The sequence below is a fragment of the Mesoplodon bidens genome (genome assembly GCF_964165515.1).
Source record: "Mesoplodon bidens genome assembly, chromosome: 12".
Taxonomy (NCBI): Eukaryota; Metazoa; Chordata; class Mammalia; order Artiodactyla; family Ziphiidae; genus Mesoplodon; species Mesoplodon bidens.
In genome coordinates this window covers 55,459,661-55,478,953 of record NC_138168.1, presented here as the reverse complement: position 1 = coordinate 55,478,953, position 19,293 = coordinate 55,459,661, and the positions used below count along the sequence as shown (strand labels likewise).

Genomic DNA, 19,293 nt, shown 5'->3' with positions numbered 1-19,293 from the left:
AGCCTGGGGAGAGAAAGGCATCACACTCCACCCCCCAAGAACAGCAGAAGCTGCAGCAGCAAATAAAAGAGGCCAGTCTCAAAGATGCCACTGCATGAGTCAGTGGTGACCAAATGACCCTAAGGCTTTCCTCAGAGAAGGATGCAAGATAGTGTTTGCAATGACATGGGAGATGCCCTTGTGTCCTCCCTGAATTAGGTGAAGAGAGACTTGTAGGAGCTGTGGTTCCTATATTTCCAGGATAGGAAATGAACCAAGAAATAATATTTGTGATCCAAATGAACCCTGGGCTGGTGTGGCCAGGGGTAGCATAAGAATTAGATGTCTTCTGGTGTGCTACAGAATGCAAACTCTTCTGGTGTGCTACAGAATGTATGTCTGGCAACCCCCCTGCCCTCGACATATGTTTTACCCATATTGGATACAAAACGCCTAGGAAAGTTTTTATTACAGAGCATGTGTTGAATAAATACCCACTGACTGAAAGAAAACAGGCCTAATAACACTATGAGAGTCAAAGCAGGAAATCAGATTCTGACTCAACAATGAATTCTGTAAGGATTAAAGCTGCAGGGAAATACAGTGTTTTGCCCAAGGAATGACTAGACAGAAACTTGGCAGAGATGCTGAAAAAAGAACGTAAGCTTTGAATGTTAGTGTTTGAAGTGTGTATGTGTGCACTCTATGGATCCATTCCTTCAAATGAAATCTTACTCAGAAGTTCAAAAATTTGTTTAGATAGTCAGTCTCATTGCAGTGGAGATGGGCACTGTCCCCACCCCCTACCTGCTTGCCCTGAGACACTCAACCAGAACCTTAAAGAACAGTTTGAAAAGCCACTGGATTGGCTGACTTCTAAGGGGCCAGCTAGATTGTGAATTTGGAGCAACACTGAGTTGAGGTTACCTTGAATGAATTTATCTTTGACTTGAAACTCCTTAGACATCCAATCACAGGAGCATGAAAGGCTTTAAAATGTCACCAAATATCTACTTCAGAAAAATATAAAATCTGGAGTTGTATCAGGTGTCCCCACCCTGGCCCAGCCCACTTCCCAGCGACCTCCAGCATACCTCTTCATGGACTTCGGGGAGAGTTCCTTCTCTACCTCCTTCACAGGCATGCTGTAGGAGTCCACATTGTACTCACTGTCGTCATCATACTCGTGGTCTAGCAGTGTTCTTGCCCAGGTTCCCATATCATAAGGGGGGAGCATTCCTCCAAACTCAGAGGGCAAAATCTCAGGATGAATTAGTTGGTGTAGACTGTTCAGGTTGTTACCGTGCAAAAATATCTACAAATGCAAGAGGAGGGTGGGAGAAAACACACAGAGGAGAATAAATATCACCCAGATTTTGGGAACTGGGAGGGAGGTGGGGGGATGGAGGATTGAGGATAGCAAAGCCAAAGCAAAAGTTTCCCATGTCTGTTTAAATATTTAAGCCCCTCATCTACTCTGTGAAACAGGAAGGCTGGTTCTGTAATCCTAATAATTCATATAAAAATCCTGAGGCTCAGGGATTTTAAGGAGCTTCTAGAAGGTCAGATGGTTATTGGTTTAAAGAACTGGAACAAGAAATTTAGTTTCCTGCTTCATAGCTGGGAACATGAGCAGAATCTAATGTGCACGTTGATCTGCACATTATCCTGGTGTTAGCTGTACAAAGCTGATGACATGCATAATGAATGCTGTTAAAAGACTCTTCTCATAAGGACTCAACAACTGCTGAGCCCATTCAAGTTATTAATCCCAAAAGCTGTCACCAGTATGGCTTTCTCTTTATCTTCAGTAAAAATAAGAATACTGTAACCACTAAATTACTGTTTTATAATACAAAGTATGTGATGTAAATAAAAGTAGATTAGCATCATCACAATGAAAGGTTGACTGAAGTTTCACATCCCAAAGGACCAAGTTCTATAATGTTGCCAGCATCTTCTCTGCTAGAGATTTCCATGGTTATCATTCAAATCAGAAATGGAATAATGAGTTGAAACTGTAAAGCTGTGTGCATCTGTTAATTATTCTTATCATTGTCTACATAGAGCTTTTTGTTAAACTGGAGAATTATTTAAGCTACATACTCAAGATTTGTTTCTCCATAAATTGCTACCTCTTTCCTCTTCTTTCATTTCAATCTCAAGACTCAGATCAGTCTTCTCTGATAAAGTACTCTTGTCACCTCATATAAACTTATATATTTATTTAAAGATTATAATTTATAAGTGGCTTAGAAATCTCATACTTCAGGTTCAAGATAAACAGGCTAAGACATTCATCTTGCTTTCCATACTTTTAGAATCCACAGAAGTAAATATACTGGGAAACAAAGACTAGTCTATATCAAATAAAATGAGAGGAATGGGAGTCACCAGTCAACAAATAATTTCAACAAATTGTGGAAGAGAATAAAAGCACCTGAGAGCGGGTCACTGGCCAAAATGATCACAGCAAGTGGCTGGTGGAATACATAATGTGGGGCTTACAGATGTAGAAGATACTGTCTGCCCCAAGTTAAATCAGGTTAATTGCAAATTTTACACCTTCCCCTTCCTACTTACAGAGCACAACAGGAAAACACACACTCTCTCTCTCTCTCTCTCTCTCTCTCTCTCTCTCTCTCTCTCTCCTATAATTTTCCTGGGAAAATTAAGTTCTAGCACCTGAAATCCCTACTTTATTAGGTATACAACCTTTATTTCATTAGAGGTACTACTTCATGTCAGAAACCTTATCTTTCAAGTCATGCAAGAGTTATGGTAATAAATCCTTAGAAAAGTAAGTGGAATTCACACTACTTCTCTTTTCACTAACACCCTGTTCCCTCCTCCCTCAACATCACTTTCAGCTTTGGCCTTGTTTCCTCTTTCTCTGAAAAAATAGGGCAACCAGATGAGACCCACCCACTAGCATCTGTGTCCATATGCTTTGCCTTTGCTCCCAGCACAATGGAAGAATAAATTCTACAAAGGCCAACCCCTCCACCTGTGCACTAGAATTCATTCTCTCTTCCACTCAGTTATATTTCCCAAACAATTCTCTCTTGTCTCTCTCACATCATCAAATTTCCTCCTCTTCTGTATCTTTCCCATCAAAGAACAAACATGCCAACTCTACTCTTCCCTTCACCCCCATACAGATGCATAAAACCTCTCTTGACCTTACCTACAGTTATTATCCTATTTTTCTCCTTCCTTTCATTGCAAAACTCATCAAAGGAGTCATCTATATTCATTGTCCAAGTACTTTTGTCCCATTTTTCCTGAATCGAATCCAAATAGACTTTGCCTCCCACCATTGCATGAAAATAGCTCTTGTCAAGATCCTTCTCACTGCTAAATTCAGTGTCCAATAATTCTCTGTCCTTATTTTTCTTAAACTCTCAGCAGCACTGGATATAGTAGATGGCTCTCCTCATTGAAACAATTTCTCCCAGGATCTCTTGGTTTCCTTCTATTTGATAGACGTTTTTTTCAGACTCTTTTGCTGGTTATTCATCACCTCCCCAGCATCTTAACATCAGAGAGCTCCAGGCTTCAGTTCTTGGATTTATTCTCTTTTCTAACTATACTCACTCCTTGGTGATGTCATTCAGTCTAGTGGCTTTAAGTATTGTCCATACACTGAAAATTTATATTTTGAATCCAAACCTCTCTTTTGAACTCCATATTGGTATTTCTACTCTCTATGTCACACCTCCACTTAAATGGTAAATGGGAACCTGGAACTTAACATATCCAAGATTGAACTTATAATTCTCTCCCCCAAATCAACTCCTCCCTATTTTCAATGTCAGTTATTCATACAAATATGCTTCTAGTTTCTCAGGCCAAAACATTTGACTCATCTTTTACTTCTCTCATAATCTAAGTTGTCAGTAAATTCTTTTGGTACTACCTCCAAAATCTATCCTGAATTCAAACATCTGAACAACTCCACCCTTACAACCCTAACTCAACTCCCATCATCCTTCACACTGTGTTACTGCCTCCTAACTGCTCTCCCGACTTCCACTCTTGCCACCAACACTCTATTCTCAACACAGCAGACAGAATGACCATGTTAAAACATCCGTCGGGTCACATTAGTCTGCTCATAATCCCCCACTGGCTTCTTCTTTCTCTTAGAGTAAGTCTTATAAGATCCTCTATGAACTCTTTCTGTGAGCACATCTCCTACTACTCACACCCTGCTGGAATATGCCATGCACACATTTGTCTCATCATTTGTTGAAGTTTTACTATATTCTCCCCGTGTATATTTTTTCTTCATCCATTTCATGCAAGAAGTCTGGTTCTTTGGGTCTCCTTTGCCTCAGATTACCTTACAATTATACTTAGGCTGAATTTTTTAATTTAAAAAAATTTAAAATTTTATTTTCCTAAACCGTGCCATTGAAGAGATTATGGTAGCTGACCATAATTATGGTAGAAAGAGGGTAGAATATTTTTAAGAATTAGCAAGGAATATAATAGCAAGCCAACGAATGAGGAAGAAGTGGAAATTTGTGACAAACCTGTTTCCTGCCAGCTCTTGGGGTGTGGCAGGACCCACAGCTGAAGAGTGCACTAGGGTAGTGGATTGAAACCTAGCCATTGGGTTCTGGCTTCAGTAAAGATGCTGAAGCATCTCCTTCTGCTGGAGCAGAAGCAGACCTTAATTCAAGGAACTAATACTAGCTTGAACAGTGAGCATGTCAAAAGTGGCCATGATGGATGGGAAGTTAGGCTCTACATGAAAGATTCCAGACACTGGTGAAATTTTGAGAAGAAGGGACCCCTGTGACACCTAAGGTTGACATTTCCATCAGCCCAGTGTGTTGGAAACTCAAAGTCTGATTTAATTTAAGAAAATGAAGAGTTAAATGTCTACTGTAAAAGAGGATTCACGACTCTTTCCTAGGTTTCCTTTTACCAGTTTTTCAGAACATAGATTTACAGCATCTGTATTATAAGTTGTTTGAGTAATACTGTAATGCTGAATCACTTGGGATTCCAGTAAGGAAATATAATAACGTTGTATTGTGCATTGATTATATACTTAAAAATTAAAGGTGTTTCAATCTATAATTATTTTCTCATACAAAAATTTCCAAGTCATATAGTTTTAATTAAAATGGTAAAATTCAAATACCTCAATTCCATCTGGAATAGTGCTAGCAATGCATTCTTGTAGGCATTGTCAAAATCATCAAATTCCATCAAATAACCCCCAAACCTAGAGCTTTCCTTGTTTTGTAGACTTGATACACTTCAGTCTTTTCAACAGAACAAGATCATGTCAAAATCATGTCACAACCAGTCACTCCTGCAATCAAAGTCTTTCAAGTGCTCCTCATTTCACTCTGACTGAAAGCCCAGATCTTTACAATAGTGTACAAGACCCTCTATGAGTGGGCACACTATGTTCCTGCCCATCCAGTCCCCTAATATCCTCCCCAGTAGCTCATTCGTCTCCAGCTTTTCTGGTGTCCTTGCTGTTTGTCAAATATTCCAGGCCTCTTTCTACCTAAGGACCATTGCCTTTGCTAGTCCCTCTACCTGGAACAGTCTTCCCAATACATCCACATTTTCAGCTCTACTACCTCCTAGCTGTGATTTAGAGCAAATGGTTTCACCTTCCATGCCTCATTTTCCCATCTATAAAAGGAGGAAGATAGCAATGCTTACCCTATAGCTTTGTTTGGAAGGACTAAATGAATTAACATACCAAGAGTACTTAGAACAACACGTGGCATAGCTTGAACACTACAAAAGCATTCACTAGTACAATTTGTGCTAAAAGCCCCAGCAGGTATTTTGGATCACCTGATCATCCCTTCATAAAACAATGCTGAAAGTGTTTTTTTCTGAGGCACATCAATACCTTTTTCCAAATTATAAAATGTAAATTAATATGAATCTTGGTGGTAGAAATAATTCCTAATATAAATTATAATTGTTTACAGAATTATTCCTCCTAAATTACTAAAGCATATTCAACAAATTCATAAACAGAAAACTCTCTTCACAAATGTTTGACACCAACACATACTAACAATGATTTCACTTTCACACTCACAGTAAGGCTTTTATGGCACTGAGATACCTGAAGTGCCTTCTCATTCATGAGAAACATGGAAAATTATCTTCCATATGGATTTAGAAGTAACTATATTTTACTGTGGAACTAATCATTTGAAAATTGGTCACAGCACAGTGGTAAAAATATCTCTAAATGCAGAGCTATTTGGATTCAAATGTTAACTCTACAACTTTACAGCTGTGTAAATGAATAAGCAAGTTATTTATCCATCCTAAGACTTACTTTCCTCAGCTTTGAAATAGGAGATGATGCTTATTAAGCTTACTTTTCAGAGATGTTTGGAGGATAAAATGAAATAATGTACATTAAAATACATTTTAAAATATTATCAAGAGTGATAAATGTGTTCGGTATTTACAATGTGCCATGCACTGCATTAAATAATTTATATAAATATTCTTATTCTCAGAAAAATGATTATTTTGGAACATACTTTGAATATCCTCATTGTTGGATAAAACTGAATCTTGGAATTCAAGTAACGTAATTTAAAGAGATATTAAAATTTCTACACATTAGTATTCTTTCTAAAATATGTGATTGATCAAGACAATCACTACAAAATTATATTAGAGATCACAAAATTCACTATATTCAATGTAATACATATTGAGAAATAACTAATGCTTATTTATAACATAAAAAGTTATAACTTTTACCTGTATATTACTTGAAATTAAGTGTACCAATAACAATATAGTAACATGGTATATATTTTTTTACTTTTAAACTGAGGCTTTAATATATAATGAATGTGCTAAAATGTTCTCCCCATTTGTGGAAAAGCAAGAGAGCTAGTTTTTAAGTATTTCTTTCACAGATACACTGTTCAGAATTAATCACAAGTTTTTACATTTTGTAAAATATCTTTTATGTTATCTTTTGAAGTTATATTCAATACAGAAACACATTTTACCACAGCACATGTTATACATACAGTATGCATCATAATTTATTGAATGGGGGAGCAGAAAGGAAATAAAAAAACAAAGAAGCAAACAAATACCCTTTTCCGAGTCTTCTCCTTCAGGAAAGGCCGGATCACGGTATACAGGGCATGGATATACCATGGTTGGTTGACAAAATGAATTCCTCCAAATCGTGCTGGGAAACTATCCTAGAGTAACATGGCGGGGAAAAAAAAATCAAAACACGCTTTAAAACACTGAGAAGGTTTAGGGAAGGCCATATGGTATACAAATTTGTTATTCCGTACGCTTAAATGATTATCTGTATAGCTAAGGAGAAGAAAGAAGGAAGAAGCTTACTGCAATTAATCACTGTAACTTTCATACAGAAACTGAAGCAATATGTAATAAAGCACATCTTTCTCAAGAATAGGTTGTCGATAGGAATTTCAGCATTTTTAGGAGTGCCACGTTTTAAGCCTGCAAACTGCTAACAGTCATTATAGACCAAGAAATATAAGTAAAAGACTTTAGAAATTTGTCAAATAATGAATCTATGTTAGATAAGTGTATATTAAAATGTATTTAAATTAAAATGTTTTATCAAATTTCAATGTAGTTATCTATAATGTGAGTACGGTCAGATATCAAAACTCACTTTATTCTCTTTATTTTATTACCAACTTTACTATAAACACTCTCCTTTCCTTATTCCAACTACCAAAAAAAGAAACATGCTTAAGCAAAATAAAAACCTGGAATTGTAGTGTTAGAAATTTGCACATGCATTTTGCCAAGTTAAATGAAAGTTAAACCCTCTGAGCTCCCCCAACAGGAGGAAAACGGGGCTATCACAAAGCCAGCCTCTTCTTCAGCAAGAACTCAACCATGTAAGGTTTGCATCTGAAGTGATGTAGAGGTGTTTTCCTCCTTTCTGTGACTAAATAGGTGCATCTCAAGTCCACCCCAAAATCTGAAGAGAATCCTTAAGCCAAATATTTGACAGTGCTATGGATTCTATGTAAATGGACTTAGATTTTGCTACTGGTTCAACATTCCATGCTGAACTGACTACAAAAGTCTCCTTTAAAAAACCGTACCACTAGAAGTGACTCTTGAGAGGCATCATAATAATTGGCATACATCTGGATTCTACTGAGAACATAAACAGGAACAAAAGAGAAGAAACTGAAATAATTGTAACTCTATTTTCTTAATTTAAATTTTCTCTTGAACAAGATTCAAAAGATTTAAAAACATGGTTTAACATCATTAAGTTATCTTGTTTTTAGGGGACACTTATGAGCATTAGAAATTAATTAGTGATTTCATATATTGATTTTTAGAGTCAACAAACATTTTCTGCAACAAAATTTCTATCTTTGAGAATAACACACTATGAAAAAACCACAGTACTTCAAATAATAAATAAATACATTCATAAGCTGTGTCTTATTTTATGTCAGTGTCTTACTTCTTTTATAAATTTGTAGCTTTCATTCATCAAGAGTATTACAAAACAGAAATGAATCAGGTAGAAACGCAGACATAGTGTCTTTTAATTTTTTTATTTTTATTTTTTCAGCTGAATGTGCTTTTATTTTCCTATGAAAAAATACATCTGACTTCCACATAGCAGGTTACTTTAAAAAAAATTTTTATTGGAGTATAGTTGCTTTACAATGTTGTGTTAGTTTCTACTGTACACAGGCATAGAGAACAAACATATGGATACCAAGGGGGAAATGGTGGGGGGATGAATTGGGACACTGAGATTGACATATATACACTATTGATACTACGTATAAAATAGATAACTAATGAGAACCTACTGTATAGCACAGGGAACTCTACTCAGTGCTCTGTGGTGACCTACATGGGAAGGAAATCCAAAAAAGAGGGGATATATGAATCATATATGTATATATGATTCAGTGTCTTTTAAAATTATGACATTTTTTATGACATTTTTATATATAAAATGAAGATAAATAATGTATATACAATAAAGAGAATACTAATATGTGCTCTCCATTCAGCTTAAGAAATAGAATATAATTGGTAACCTTGAAGATCACTGTATTTACATATTCTTTCATTTCCCCCACATTTTAAAATTTCACATTGTATTTCAAATATAAGCATTTCTCTTGCTTATATCAATATTTTATATTTTATTTTATAAAGTTTATAAATATATAAATATTATATTTATTTTTTATTTTGCATATTTTATATTTTTGCTATATATATATATATATATATATATATATATATATATATATATCCCTTAAAACATACTGTTAAGTTTTTTAAGTACTTAAGCTTTATAAAAATGTCATAGTGAATGTGGTCGCATAACAGTGTTTTTGCGGTTCGTTGTATTTGAAATTTAAACACGTTGTGCATAGCTATAGTTCATTGTCACTATTGTATAGCATACCATTGTATGGAACACCACAGTTTATTTTCTTCTGTCCCTGCACATTGTTTTCCAAATTTTGGGTTTTTTTATTATTATTATTAGTTTCTGCTTTATAACAAAGTGAATCAGTCATACATATACATCTGTTCCCACATCCCTTCCCTCATGCATCTCCCTCCCTCCCACCCTCCCCATCCCACCCCTCCAGGCGGTCACAAAGCACCGAGCTGATCTCCCTGTGCTCTGTGGCTGCTTCCCACTATCTATCTACCTTACATTTGGTAGTGTATATATGCCCATGCCTCTCTTTCGCTTTGTCACAGCTTACCCTTCCCCTCCCCATATCCTCAAGTCCATTCTCAAGTAGGTCTGTGTCTTTATTCCCGTTTTACCCCTAGGTTCTTCATGAAATTTTTTTTTAATTCCATATATATGTGTTATCACCAACACAGCTGCTCTGCAGACTTCATTCTCAGAAGTGTCTCTTGTGCATGTTCAGGTGTATGTGCAGGGTATTTATCTAAAAGTGTTAACGTTGAGTCATAGAGTGTATACAGTCCAACTTTACAAAATTGTTAGGAGCAAACTGCACCAATTTATACTCATCTTTCCCCCAGTAATGCAGGAAAGTTCTGGCTGCTCCACATACTACACTTGGTATTATCCATCTTTCTAACTTCTGCCAATCTAGTGGGTGTAAAATAGATTCTCGTGACACTTTAATTTGTTAGTTGCTTGGTCTTTGCTTATTTTAATTCCATCATTAATATCATTGTTTCATAATATAACCATTTTACACAGAGGTATTTTGTTTCTGGGTCCTTGAGGGATTGAATTTGTTATCTCTGCTGACCTTGATCATGATACCTTGTTTATGGTGGATCATATTTGGCTAATATTAATCCTTGGGTATCCTGAAAGAGCTAGTTTGAGGATGCTTTTCTCCCGACAAGATCTATATTAGCTCCCACTAGGTTCTATCCCTGGATATGGGAGAGGCAGAGAGGTTCCTTAAACATTTCCTGGCCAGCAGGGATTTTCCCAGCACAACCTTTCCCTAAGGATGCAGCACCTGGAGGAATGCAGGTTCTCACATCCAGTCCCCAACTTGCCCTCAGTGTGTGCAGGCCTCACGTCTTCTCCTGCCCACCGCACACCCCCAGCAATCATTACTCTCCAAAATTCTAGGTTCCTACAGTCAACACTGGTCTCCAGAACCACTCAAGTTTCCCTTATTCTGTTTCTTTCCAGTAGACTCCCTGTGCTTGTCTCTGTTGGGACTTTTTTTATGTTCACCAGAGTTCAGTAGAGCATCTAGATATATTTTCATTGTGATTTATTCAACACCTTGGTGCTTCGTGGCAGGGAGATCTTTAAGAATTTTTAACCTACTGCACTACCTAAAGCAGAGCTACTTAGTACACTTTTAAAATATACTCCTGAGTGAGCATTTGATCTCTAGAACAAAACTGAATGAACACCAACTATCAGGTTTTTAAGCCAGAAGTCTTAGCTCAGTGATTTTGTTTGTTTGTTTGTTTGTTTGTTTTGTTTTGTTTTTGATTTTTTTAGGGACAAGTTGCTTTTATTAGGCAGTGATAGAACCAATAACAAATGGATTCCAGTTGTTTCAGACAATGATTTACATTAAACAGAAAGGAAAATCCCTAGCACATAGACAGGCATGCAACGATTCAATGGTGTGCCTGGGATCCCAGTCATTGGAAGTATTCAAAATAATCAGGATACTCAATCATTCAAAAGTGATCTTGTTAATGAGTACATGGCTGAACACACCTTCAAACATTTATAGTTTTTTTTTGTCGTTTTTTTTAAATTTATTTTTTCTGCTTATAACAAATTTAATTAGCTCAGTGATTTTTAAACTTTGAGAACCACTTGAAGGTCATGCTTCTTCTACTGTGAACAAAGAATATACACATGTAAACACATAACTTATACATGATGCCATGGATTCCTTGGACACATCTTTAAATACAGAATGACTTGGTCAGTACCAAATCACAGTTAAGGCAGTGTGAAAGAGAAAGGAAAGCACTGACTTTGCAATCAAGTAGACCTAGGTTAAAATTCTGACTTAACACTACTTCTGTGTTAAAAAGATATCAAAGTATCAAAGTCCAAAGCAAGGACATAATACTTGATTCCTTCCTTTCCTCACTGTGATATCACTCATTTCCTTTCTCTCTTTCTTCTCCTTGTGGTATTACCATTATACACATGGTACACCTTTTGTAGTTGCCCTGCAGTCCTTGGATATTCTGTTCTGTTTTTTTTTTTCTTCCCTTTGTTCTCCTTGCATTTCAGTTTTTGAGGTTTCTATTGATATATCCTCAAGCTCAGAGATTCTTTCCTTAGTTGTGTCCAGTCTACTAAAAAGCCTATCAAAAGCATTCTTCATTTCTGTCACAGTTTTTGATCGCTAGCATTTCTTTTTGGTTCTTTTTTAGGATTTCCTCCTCTCTGCTTACATTGTCCATCTGTTTTAGCATGCTGTCTAGATATTCATTAAAGCCCTTAGCATATTAATCATAGTTTTAATTTCCCAGTCTAATAATTCCAATATCCCTGCCATGTCTCATTCAGATACTTACCCTGTCTCTTTATATTTTGTTTTCTACTTTTTTTCAGTTATGACTTATAATTTTTTCTTGATAGCCAGGCATGTTGTACCAGATAAAAGGAACTATTGTAAAGGCCTTCAGTAATAAAATGGTAAGAGGTGGGGGAAGGTAAAGCATTCTATAGTCCAATAGATTAGCTCTTGGGCTTTTAATGATCATGTGCCTCTGGACTGTTAACTCACAAGTGTTTCTTGATTTTTTTTCTCCCCGCTTGGGTGGAGCAGGATGACTAAAGTACCTGGAGTTGGGTATTTGCCTTTTCCCATGTGGAAGACTAAAGTTGGGAGTTTCTCTCCCCCGCAGGTCAGTTAAGCTCTAATAATACCCCAGCAGGTTAGGTTCTGGTTACCTGGTTTCTCCTGAGAGCAAGCCTTGATGAGAAGAGCAGAGTGCTCTGGCATATGTAAAAATGGTTCCTTTTCCCCTCCTCCTGATGCAAACATAAGGAGATTTTTCTCAAATATTTACTGTGAGAACTTGGTCAAAATCCTGGAGGTAAATCTCACAAAAGTGGGGAGGGCCCCCCTATACCTGCTCCTCTCTCTGGAACTTTTAACTCTCAGCATTTTATACAATGAGCCTCCAGCAATTCATCATTAACAATTCAGGTTGTCCTTCCCCAGATTGGTTCCCACGTAGGTTTCTGATCATGACTTTCTGCCCCAATAAGCCAAGACTCCCTGTATTCACCTGTTTCTCTAATCTTGGAGGGTAGGGGATTGCCCTGTGCCCTCACACCACTTTTATAGATCTAAGAATAGTTGTTGATTTTTCAGTCTGTTCAGTTTTTTCCTTGTTAGGACAGAGTGGTGACTTCCAAGCTGTTTATATTAGGAACTGGAAACCAGAAGTCTGATCCCCTTTATTTCTGATCACACCTCAAGTCTTGCAGTATTTATGCCCCCACCTCTGTGTAGCTTCATATTTTCACATTCACCTTCCATATGATGCCAGTGTGATCACAGTTAAATCCGATACTAACTACATCCATTCCACTCCTTAGTACCATGTCACTTCCCCCCATCCCCTTCATGTCCGTTCATGTTCACATGCTGTTTAATCACTTGTTGATTCTGTTCCTTCCCATACGCATCCCTCCCTTTTTGTACCATCTGCTCTTACTAATCCCTCAAGAATTAGCTCAGGCAACATCATTTCCAGGAAGCCCTTTTGATCCTTTTCCTGTCTTCTCATCCCACTGCTCTCACATCAAAGCCCATCTCTACCATCACAGTGCCTAAGTCCATCACTGCACTTGCCGTGAGATACTAAATTTGTCTCTTTATTTGTCTGCCTCCACTACTAAATTGTGAGCTCTTTGAGTGCAGAGGTTGTGTGTTCCATATGGTCTGTTGGTGCTGGGCCTGGCATCCATTTCCACCTACTTCACATCCCACCTAACAGAGCAGGGGATGGAAGGCTAAAACAGGAATCTATGTTAGCTAGGGTTCTGACTAGGTGAGATCTGTCAATGAGAAGCACTTGAATAAGATTTAAAGGACTAAAGGGAGGCAGCAGTCACCTTCCTGTGCAATGACAGCTGCTAAGCAAGCTCTAGAAGAGCAATTGTTTACAGTAGTATCTGCACACCACCTTCCACTTTCTAGTTACCACCCTTGGAAAGTAAAAGTCTGTTGGGACATCAGCAGTAAGAGGGTGAAGACATCAGTTTCTTGACCTCTGAATCACATCTGCAGGGTTGTGACCTCAAAACCAAGAGATCAGTCACAGTTCTCTGTTATTTTCATTCCTCCTGCTCTTCCAGTGAGGTTTTAAGCACTCCCTCACTGCATTTAAATCCATTTTTCCTTGAACTATCTAGAGAGATTTCTGTTTTGTGCACTGAATGCTGATCCAGACTGTGCCTGATTCATCCTTATACTCCCAGCATTTTGAAAACCTGTGTATGTGAATGTGTGTGTAAGCTAGATGAATATTTATTAAATGAAATACATTCTGATATTTATTATTTAAGTAAACTATTTATATTCTCTGAGCTACAATTTCTTTATCTGCAACATGGGAAAAATATTTAACAGGACTGCTAATGGCTCACCATTGGTGCCACTCATTGAGCCCACCTTCTTGGTGCTGAGCTACCATATTAACTCCCACTTTACACACGTGGAAATGACCACGGTGGTAATTTTATAATATAGTTTATTGGGCAATTGTTTGGCCCTAAATAATACTACATAGTACAAAATAATAATCAAAATATTAAAAATATACAGTATGTTGATCATTGGCTCTGGCCACACTGCTCTTCACTGGAGACAAGGAAATAAGTGCTTTACAATTAGTGAGAATACAGCCAAAATGGGCTGAAAAGAGTTAATAGAATTTCTACCTTCCAAAAGCTTTTGCCAATTCACCTACTTCCATTCATTTTTCCTTGAGCAGAACACTTGTGCTTGAGGTACAGATTGTCTGGCCTGAATTCTTCAGTTAATGGAAACTTGACCCACCAGAGCTCTAGTGGAATTCAGCATCTCTCCAAGCCTCTGCTGACCACAAACTCAAATAAATATCCTTCTTTGGGAGAAGATGGATTTGGAAGTACTTCCAGCATGTAATATGTGGGTTTCCTTAAGAGTTGACTGCCATGGCAAACAACTGCAAAACGAGTTCAATCAAAGCAAAGCCTTGATCTTCTCATTAGCATATAAACACTATGAACACAATAGACATTGGCACCATGGGCACCATATAGAGGGGTAAACGTATTTATACCTACCAAATATACATAAGAGAATTATTCACATATTTCTAGCCAAAAAAAATACGTTTGCCCTAAATATCTAGCTATTCAAGAAAAACAATTTAGAGAATCTGAACTATTAGCATGTAACTCAAATTTTTAACTGATTTTGATGAAATATAAAAATTGTATATTAAGATTAATACTACTATGAGTAAATTGTCAGATTTGAGAACATAAATCAATATAGTTTCTGGTGTAATTAAAGGTTGAGGTCACAAATGTGAGGAAAATGAACTTTTCTATTATTACATCAAAACTCTGGTCTTGTTTCACAAGTAAGACTGTCTAGGACTCCTAAACCAGACTGTCTAGAGTTTCTCAACTTCTTCTTAAACTTATCAACTGGGTTTAAGAATTGTCCTCAATGTGAACAGAGGCAAAAATTGAATTTGTAACTCACCCGTTCAGAATTAAATCTATTCGGCCTTTTTTAATGTTTGTTTTTCTTTTCCTCTTTTCTTGCACTTTTTTTGTAGCACTTAGTTTCAACTACTATATGCGCTATGGCAAAATGCATTTAGTGATACATTGTAGCACCAGCACCTAGAAATTACACCTTTAATTCTACAATTCTACCTCTGAAGTTACACTAGGATCAAAAATATTGGACTATTATTTTATGATGTTTTAGAATAAATATAAAACACGCTTGTTGTAGAAATTCTGAACACAAAATAAAATATAATTTTTATTTATTTATTTATTTATTTATTTATTGCAGTACGCAGGTCTCTCACTATTGTGGCCTCTCCTGTTGCGGAGCACAGGCTCCGGACACGCAGGCTCAGCGGCCATGGCTCACGGGCCTACCCGCTCCGTAGCATGTGGTATCTTCCCAGACCGGGGCATGAACCCGTGTCCCCTGCACCGGCAGGTGGACTCTCAACCACTGCGCCACCAGGGAAGCCCAAAATATAATTTTTAAAAAGTCACTCATAACCTTACCACCTAGAGACAAAAGCAATACTCTAAGCATCTTGGGGTATGCCTCCATTTCTTTTCAGTTATGTTTTATATAGATGACATGAAACTCTAACAGTCTGAAATTATGATAATAGTTTTTTTTATAATGGCTCATATATGTGCAACATACACAATAATCACTTTCTCTAAAAGTATGAGTAGGTATAGAAAGTAGGTGATTATTGTAGCAGTTGGTACTACTGGTTCCTTAGGTAGGATCAACATTAGCTTCCTTCAGATATGTTCAAACTTCTTAAGATTTGTCTGCTTTGATAGCTAGTGGGCAGCAGCCACATAGTACAGGGAGATCAGCTCAGTGCTTCGTGTCCACCTAAAGGGTGGGATAGGGAGGGTGAGAGGGAAACACAAGAGGGAAGAGATATGGGGATATATGTATACATATAGCTGATTCGCTTTGTTATACAGCAGCAACTAACACAACGTTGTAAAGCAATTATACTTCAGTAAAGATGTTAAAAAAATAAAAATAAAAACTTTGAAAAGAAAGCATAAAAAATATGCAATTGAAAGATGAAGAGAAAAAAGATATAAAAGATGGTGTTAAGTAGTTATTAAGAATATTATGTTATTTGTATAGATTTTATGATATTTGTGGTATGTGGCAGCTTCTTAAAATGTCTAGTTTATAGTGATTCATTTCTTCATCATGAGTAAAATTTCATCTTGTATCTGAAAAACAAAACAAAACAACAACAACAAAAAAAACGATTGGTCTGCTTTGACGTGCTAACCGTAGAATGTTTTGCTAAATATGTATATTGAGGGTATTCTTTCTAGATGGTAAAATAGTATTTTAATACCTCATATACATCTTTTAGAATGTTGTATTAGCTATTTGTCTACATGTTGTACCCATCTTCAGAAGGTTAAGATTCCTGTATGAAATCACGTTTGTTCTAGTTCCAAAGCCCTGCTCCCATTCCCTACCACTAGCACCCTGCGCAGCGTATGCAACTGAAAAGAATGGAACTATAGTTGTGATCCCATATATTTAGCGCCATCAATAGTGGACAGACAGATCCAGGCAAGTCATTCAACTACTTTCACAAGGGAAACAAAAATTTTTACCAAAACTAGTGCCTTCTGCCAAACTTCAAGAAGACAGGCAGGAAACTATTTAATTATCAGCTAATTGGTATGTCTTTTTCTGTGCCTGTCTCATGACTGGTAATAAGCCATATGTAAATGAATGTAAATGACATATTGAAAACAAAGGATCTTGACCCTGGTATGGAGATAAGAGAGTTTACATTGAAATCATACACATGCAGGAGGATGCTTCATCTCCATCCTCTTAACTTCTAACTGTCCATTAAAACCTCATGCTATCCAGATAGGCATCAAATAAAGGAACTTAGATGAAAAAAATTGTGTAGAAACAAAATTTCACCAAAAAGAAGTAATTGCTCTGATATGTAGGGAAACAATAATGATTAACATTTTCTACAACCAGTTTGTTTAACATTTAGAGTTTGTCATCAGAGAAAAGAGAAAAAAATAAGCGAATGGTTGGTAAAATGACCAGTGAATTCCTGTTTCAGGAAACAAGTCAGCCTTCAATGATATATCACATTGTATTCCAAAATAAGCACTTAGCAAAGCTTTTTGTTTGATGAGCAATCTCTGAAACAAAATGCATGTAAATTACAGATTTAAATTTTTATGATTCCTCAGAAAACAGTCTTAATTTTAATAAGTGTTTTAAGAAACATGGATTAACCATGATGGATCATTTAAAAGAGTGATAAATAAGATACATTAATTTCCCATTAATAAGTGATATTCTTTTTAGAATTAAAAATTTTTGAGATATGAATATATTTTGAAATGATTTTACCCTTATAAAGGTTAAAATCTTAAATCCAAATACACACTAAAATATAGATAACAGTTTATGTTAAATTTTTAAATTTGAAAATTGATGTTCTTAGATTTGCATTTGCAAACTTTACAGTATCTGTTTGTTTTAAGACCTCTGGCAAAATGTCAGCTATTGTTTAAAGTGTCTATCATGAATACAAGTGTGTCAACATGAATTTCTATTAAGGGTGATCAACAGAATGTGCTCTACCCAAAGGCAAATGCATATCATTTATGACATTTCTATTTTAAAAAATAGCCACTTTCCTTCATCCTATATGCATCAATATTTGGCTAAAGAAGATTTTATGGCACCATGACTCCTAATAATGTCTCTTTTGCCCTGTCACTCTCCTTTTATAGAATTCAGTTCCCATTATAGAGATATGCTAGCTTTGTTCTTTTTCAGTTTTGTCTGAGGGTGTTCTCTGTTTTGTTTTTTTTTAAGTTAATTTGAAATGATGCCCAAGTGCAAATGCAATGATGTTGCCTGATATTCTCCTTTCTGGGGAACATAAAAGAAAACTTAGAGGGGCTCAATGGAGGGTTCTATCTTCTCAATGCAAATAACTAGGACAACTGCTATAGGATTCTAAGGTATTAAATTATCATGTCCTTTAAACTGTGAGTGGACATGTGCTGTAGGGAGAGCAGGTCTCACACCAGCATTTTGAAGGCAGAGGCATTTGACTGCATTGCTTTGGTGATTGCTTGGACTGAGAGAGTCTCCAACTTCCACTCCAGAGGACTAGGAGGAAACTTCTCTGGGTCACTCAGAACCCAGTGGTGGCCAAGGACTGCTCCAGCTCACAAAGCTACAGGCCTAGAGAAAGGGAAGGAGTGATCCTTTCCTCATCCAAGACGGCACATGATTATCATCTGCTCACATGAAAATGAGAATTTTGTAATATTCTTATTGTTGTAATTTTAATGTAGACCATCATTTCCCAATTTTTAATTTCGTTATAAAAATCTTAAATACAGTATAGTTTGCTTGCCTAAATCTACAAAGAATAACCTTACTTCCTCTCTCACGAGTAAATTATCACTTGTAAATAATGGTTATACACTAATTCTACAGGAAAAAACACAAATGTTATTCCATTTTTTCCTATTACTGCTATGTTTTGAACACATGTATTGAGGTAATCTATAACACTCTTGGCTTCTAGGTTCCAGGGATAAATCCATGTACCTATTAGGTAAATGTCTCTGTCAGCAAAAGTATTCCTGTCCCTCCCTCTCAGCCACATAATCAGAATTATTAAATAGACCAGAGGGATTACTATGGAGAGAAAGCCTACGAGAGTACATTATGACTATATGATCAGGGTCTCTGAAATTTGTGGGCTGGAACTGACTAATCTTTCTCAAAATCTCAGGTATATTCTAATTCCAGACAAATCACTGTTTTATTATTGTGTTCTTGTGCCTATAGTTGATCATCTGGTGTTGGTTAACTTTGGTTCAAGTACAACCCTTCCCATCCTGTGAGGAACCCTGGAACACAATGTTGGTACATTACAGTGGATAGATCCCTATATCTAGATAAAACTCTCAAATTACACTGGTGACACAGTGCCATCAACTTTGCACATGGAAGGGTATGTCTGAGTCTTGAG

General features: G+C 36.6%; 1 protein-coding gene across 1 annotated transcript in view; it reads right to left on the bottom strand.

The window, feature by feature from the left end:
- Positions 1-19,293, bottom strand: part of CLVS2 (clavesin 2) — a gene marked incomplete at its 3' end in the record, with an annotated part of 65,608 nt that overhangs the window by 6,225 nt on the left and 40,090 nt on the right. Inside the window, exons 3-4 of the mRNA XM_081250961.1 lie at positions 7,092-7,202; positions 1,074-1,294 (exon numbers count right to left, since the gene is read on the bottom strand). Coding sequence (XP_081107087.1) covers positions 1,074-1,294; positions 7,092-7,202 — 332 coding nt within the window. The remainder of the gene's footprint in view (positions 1-1,073; positions 1,295-7,091; positions 7,203-19,293) is intronic.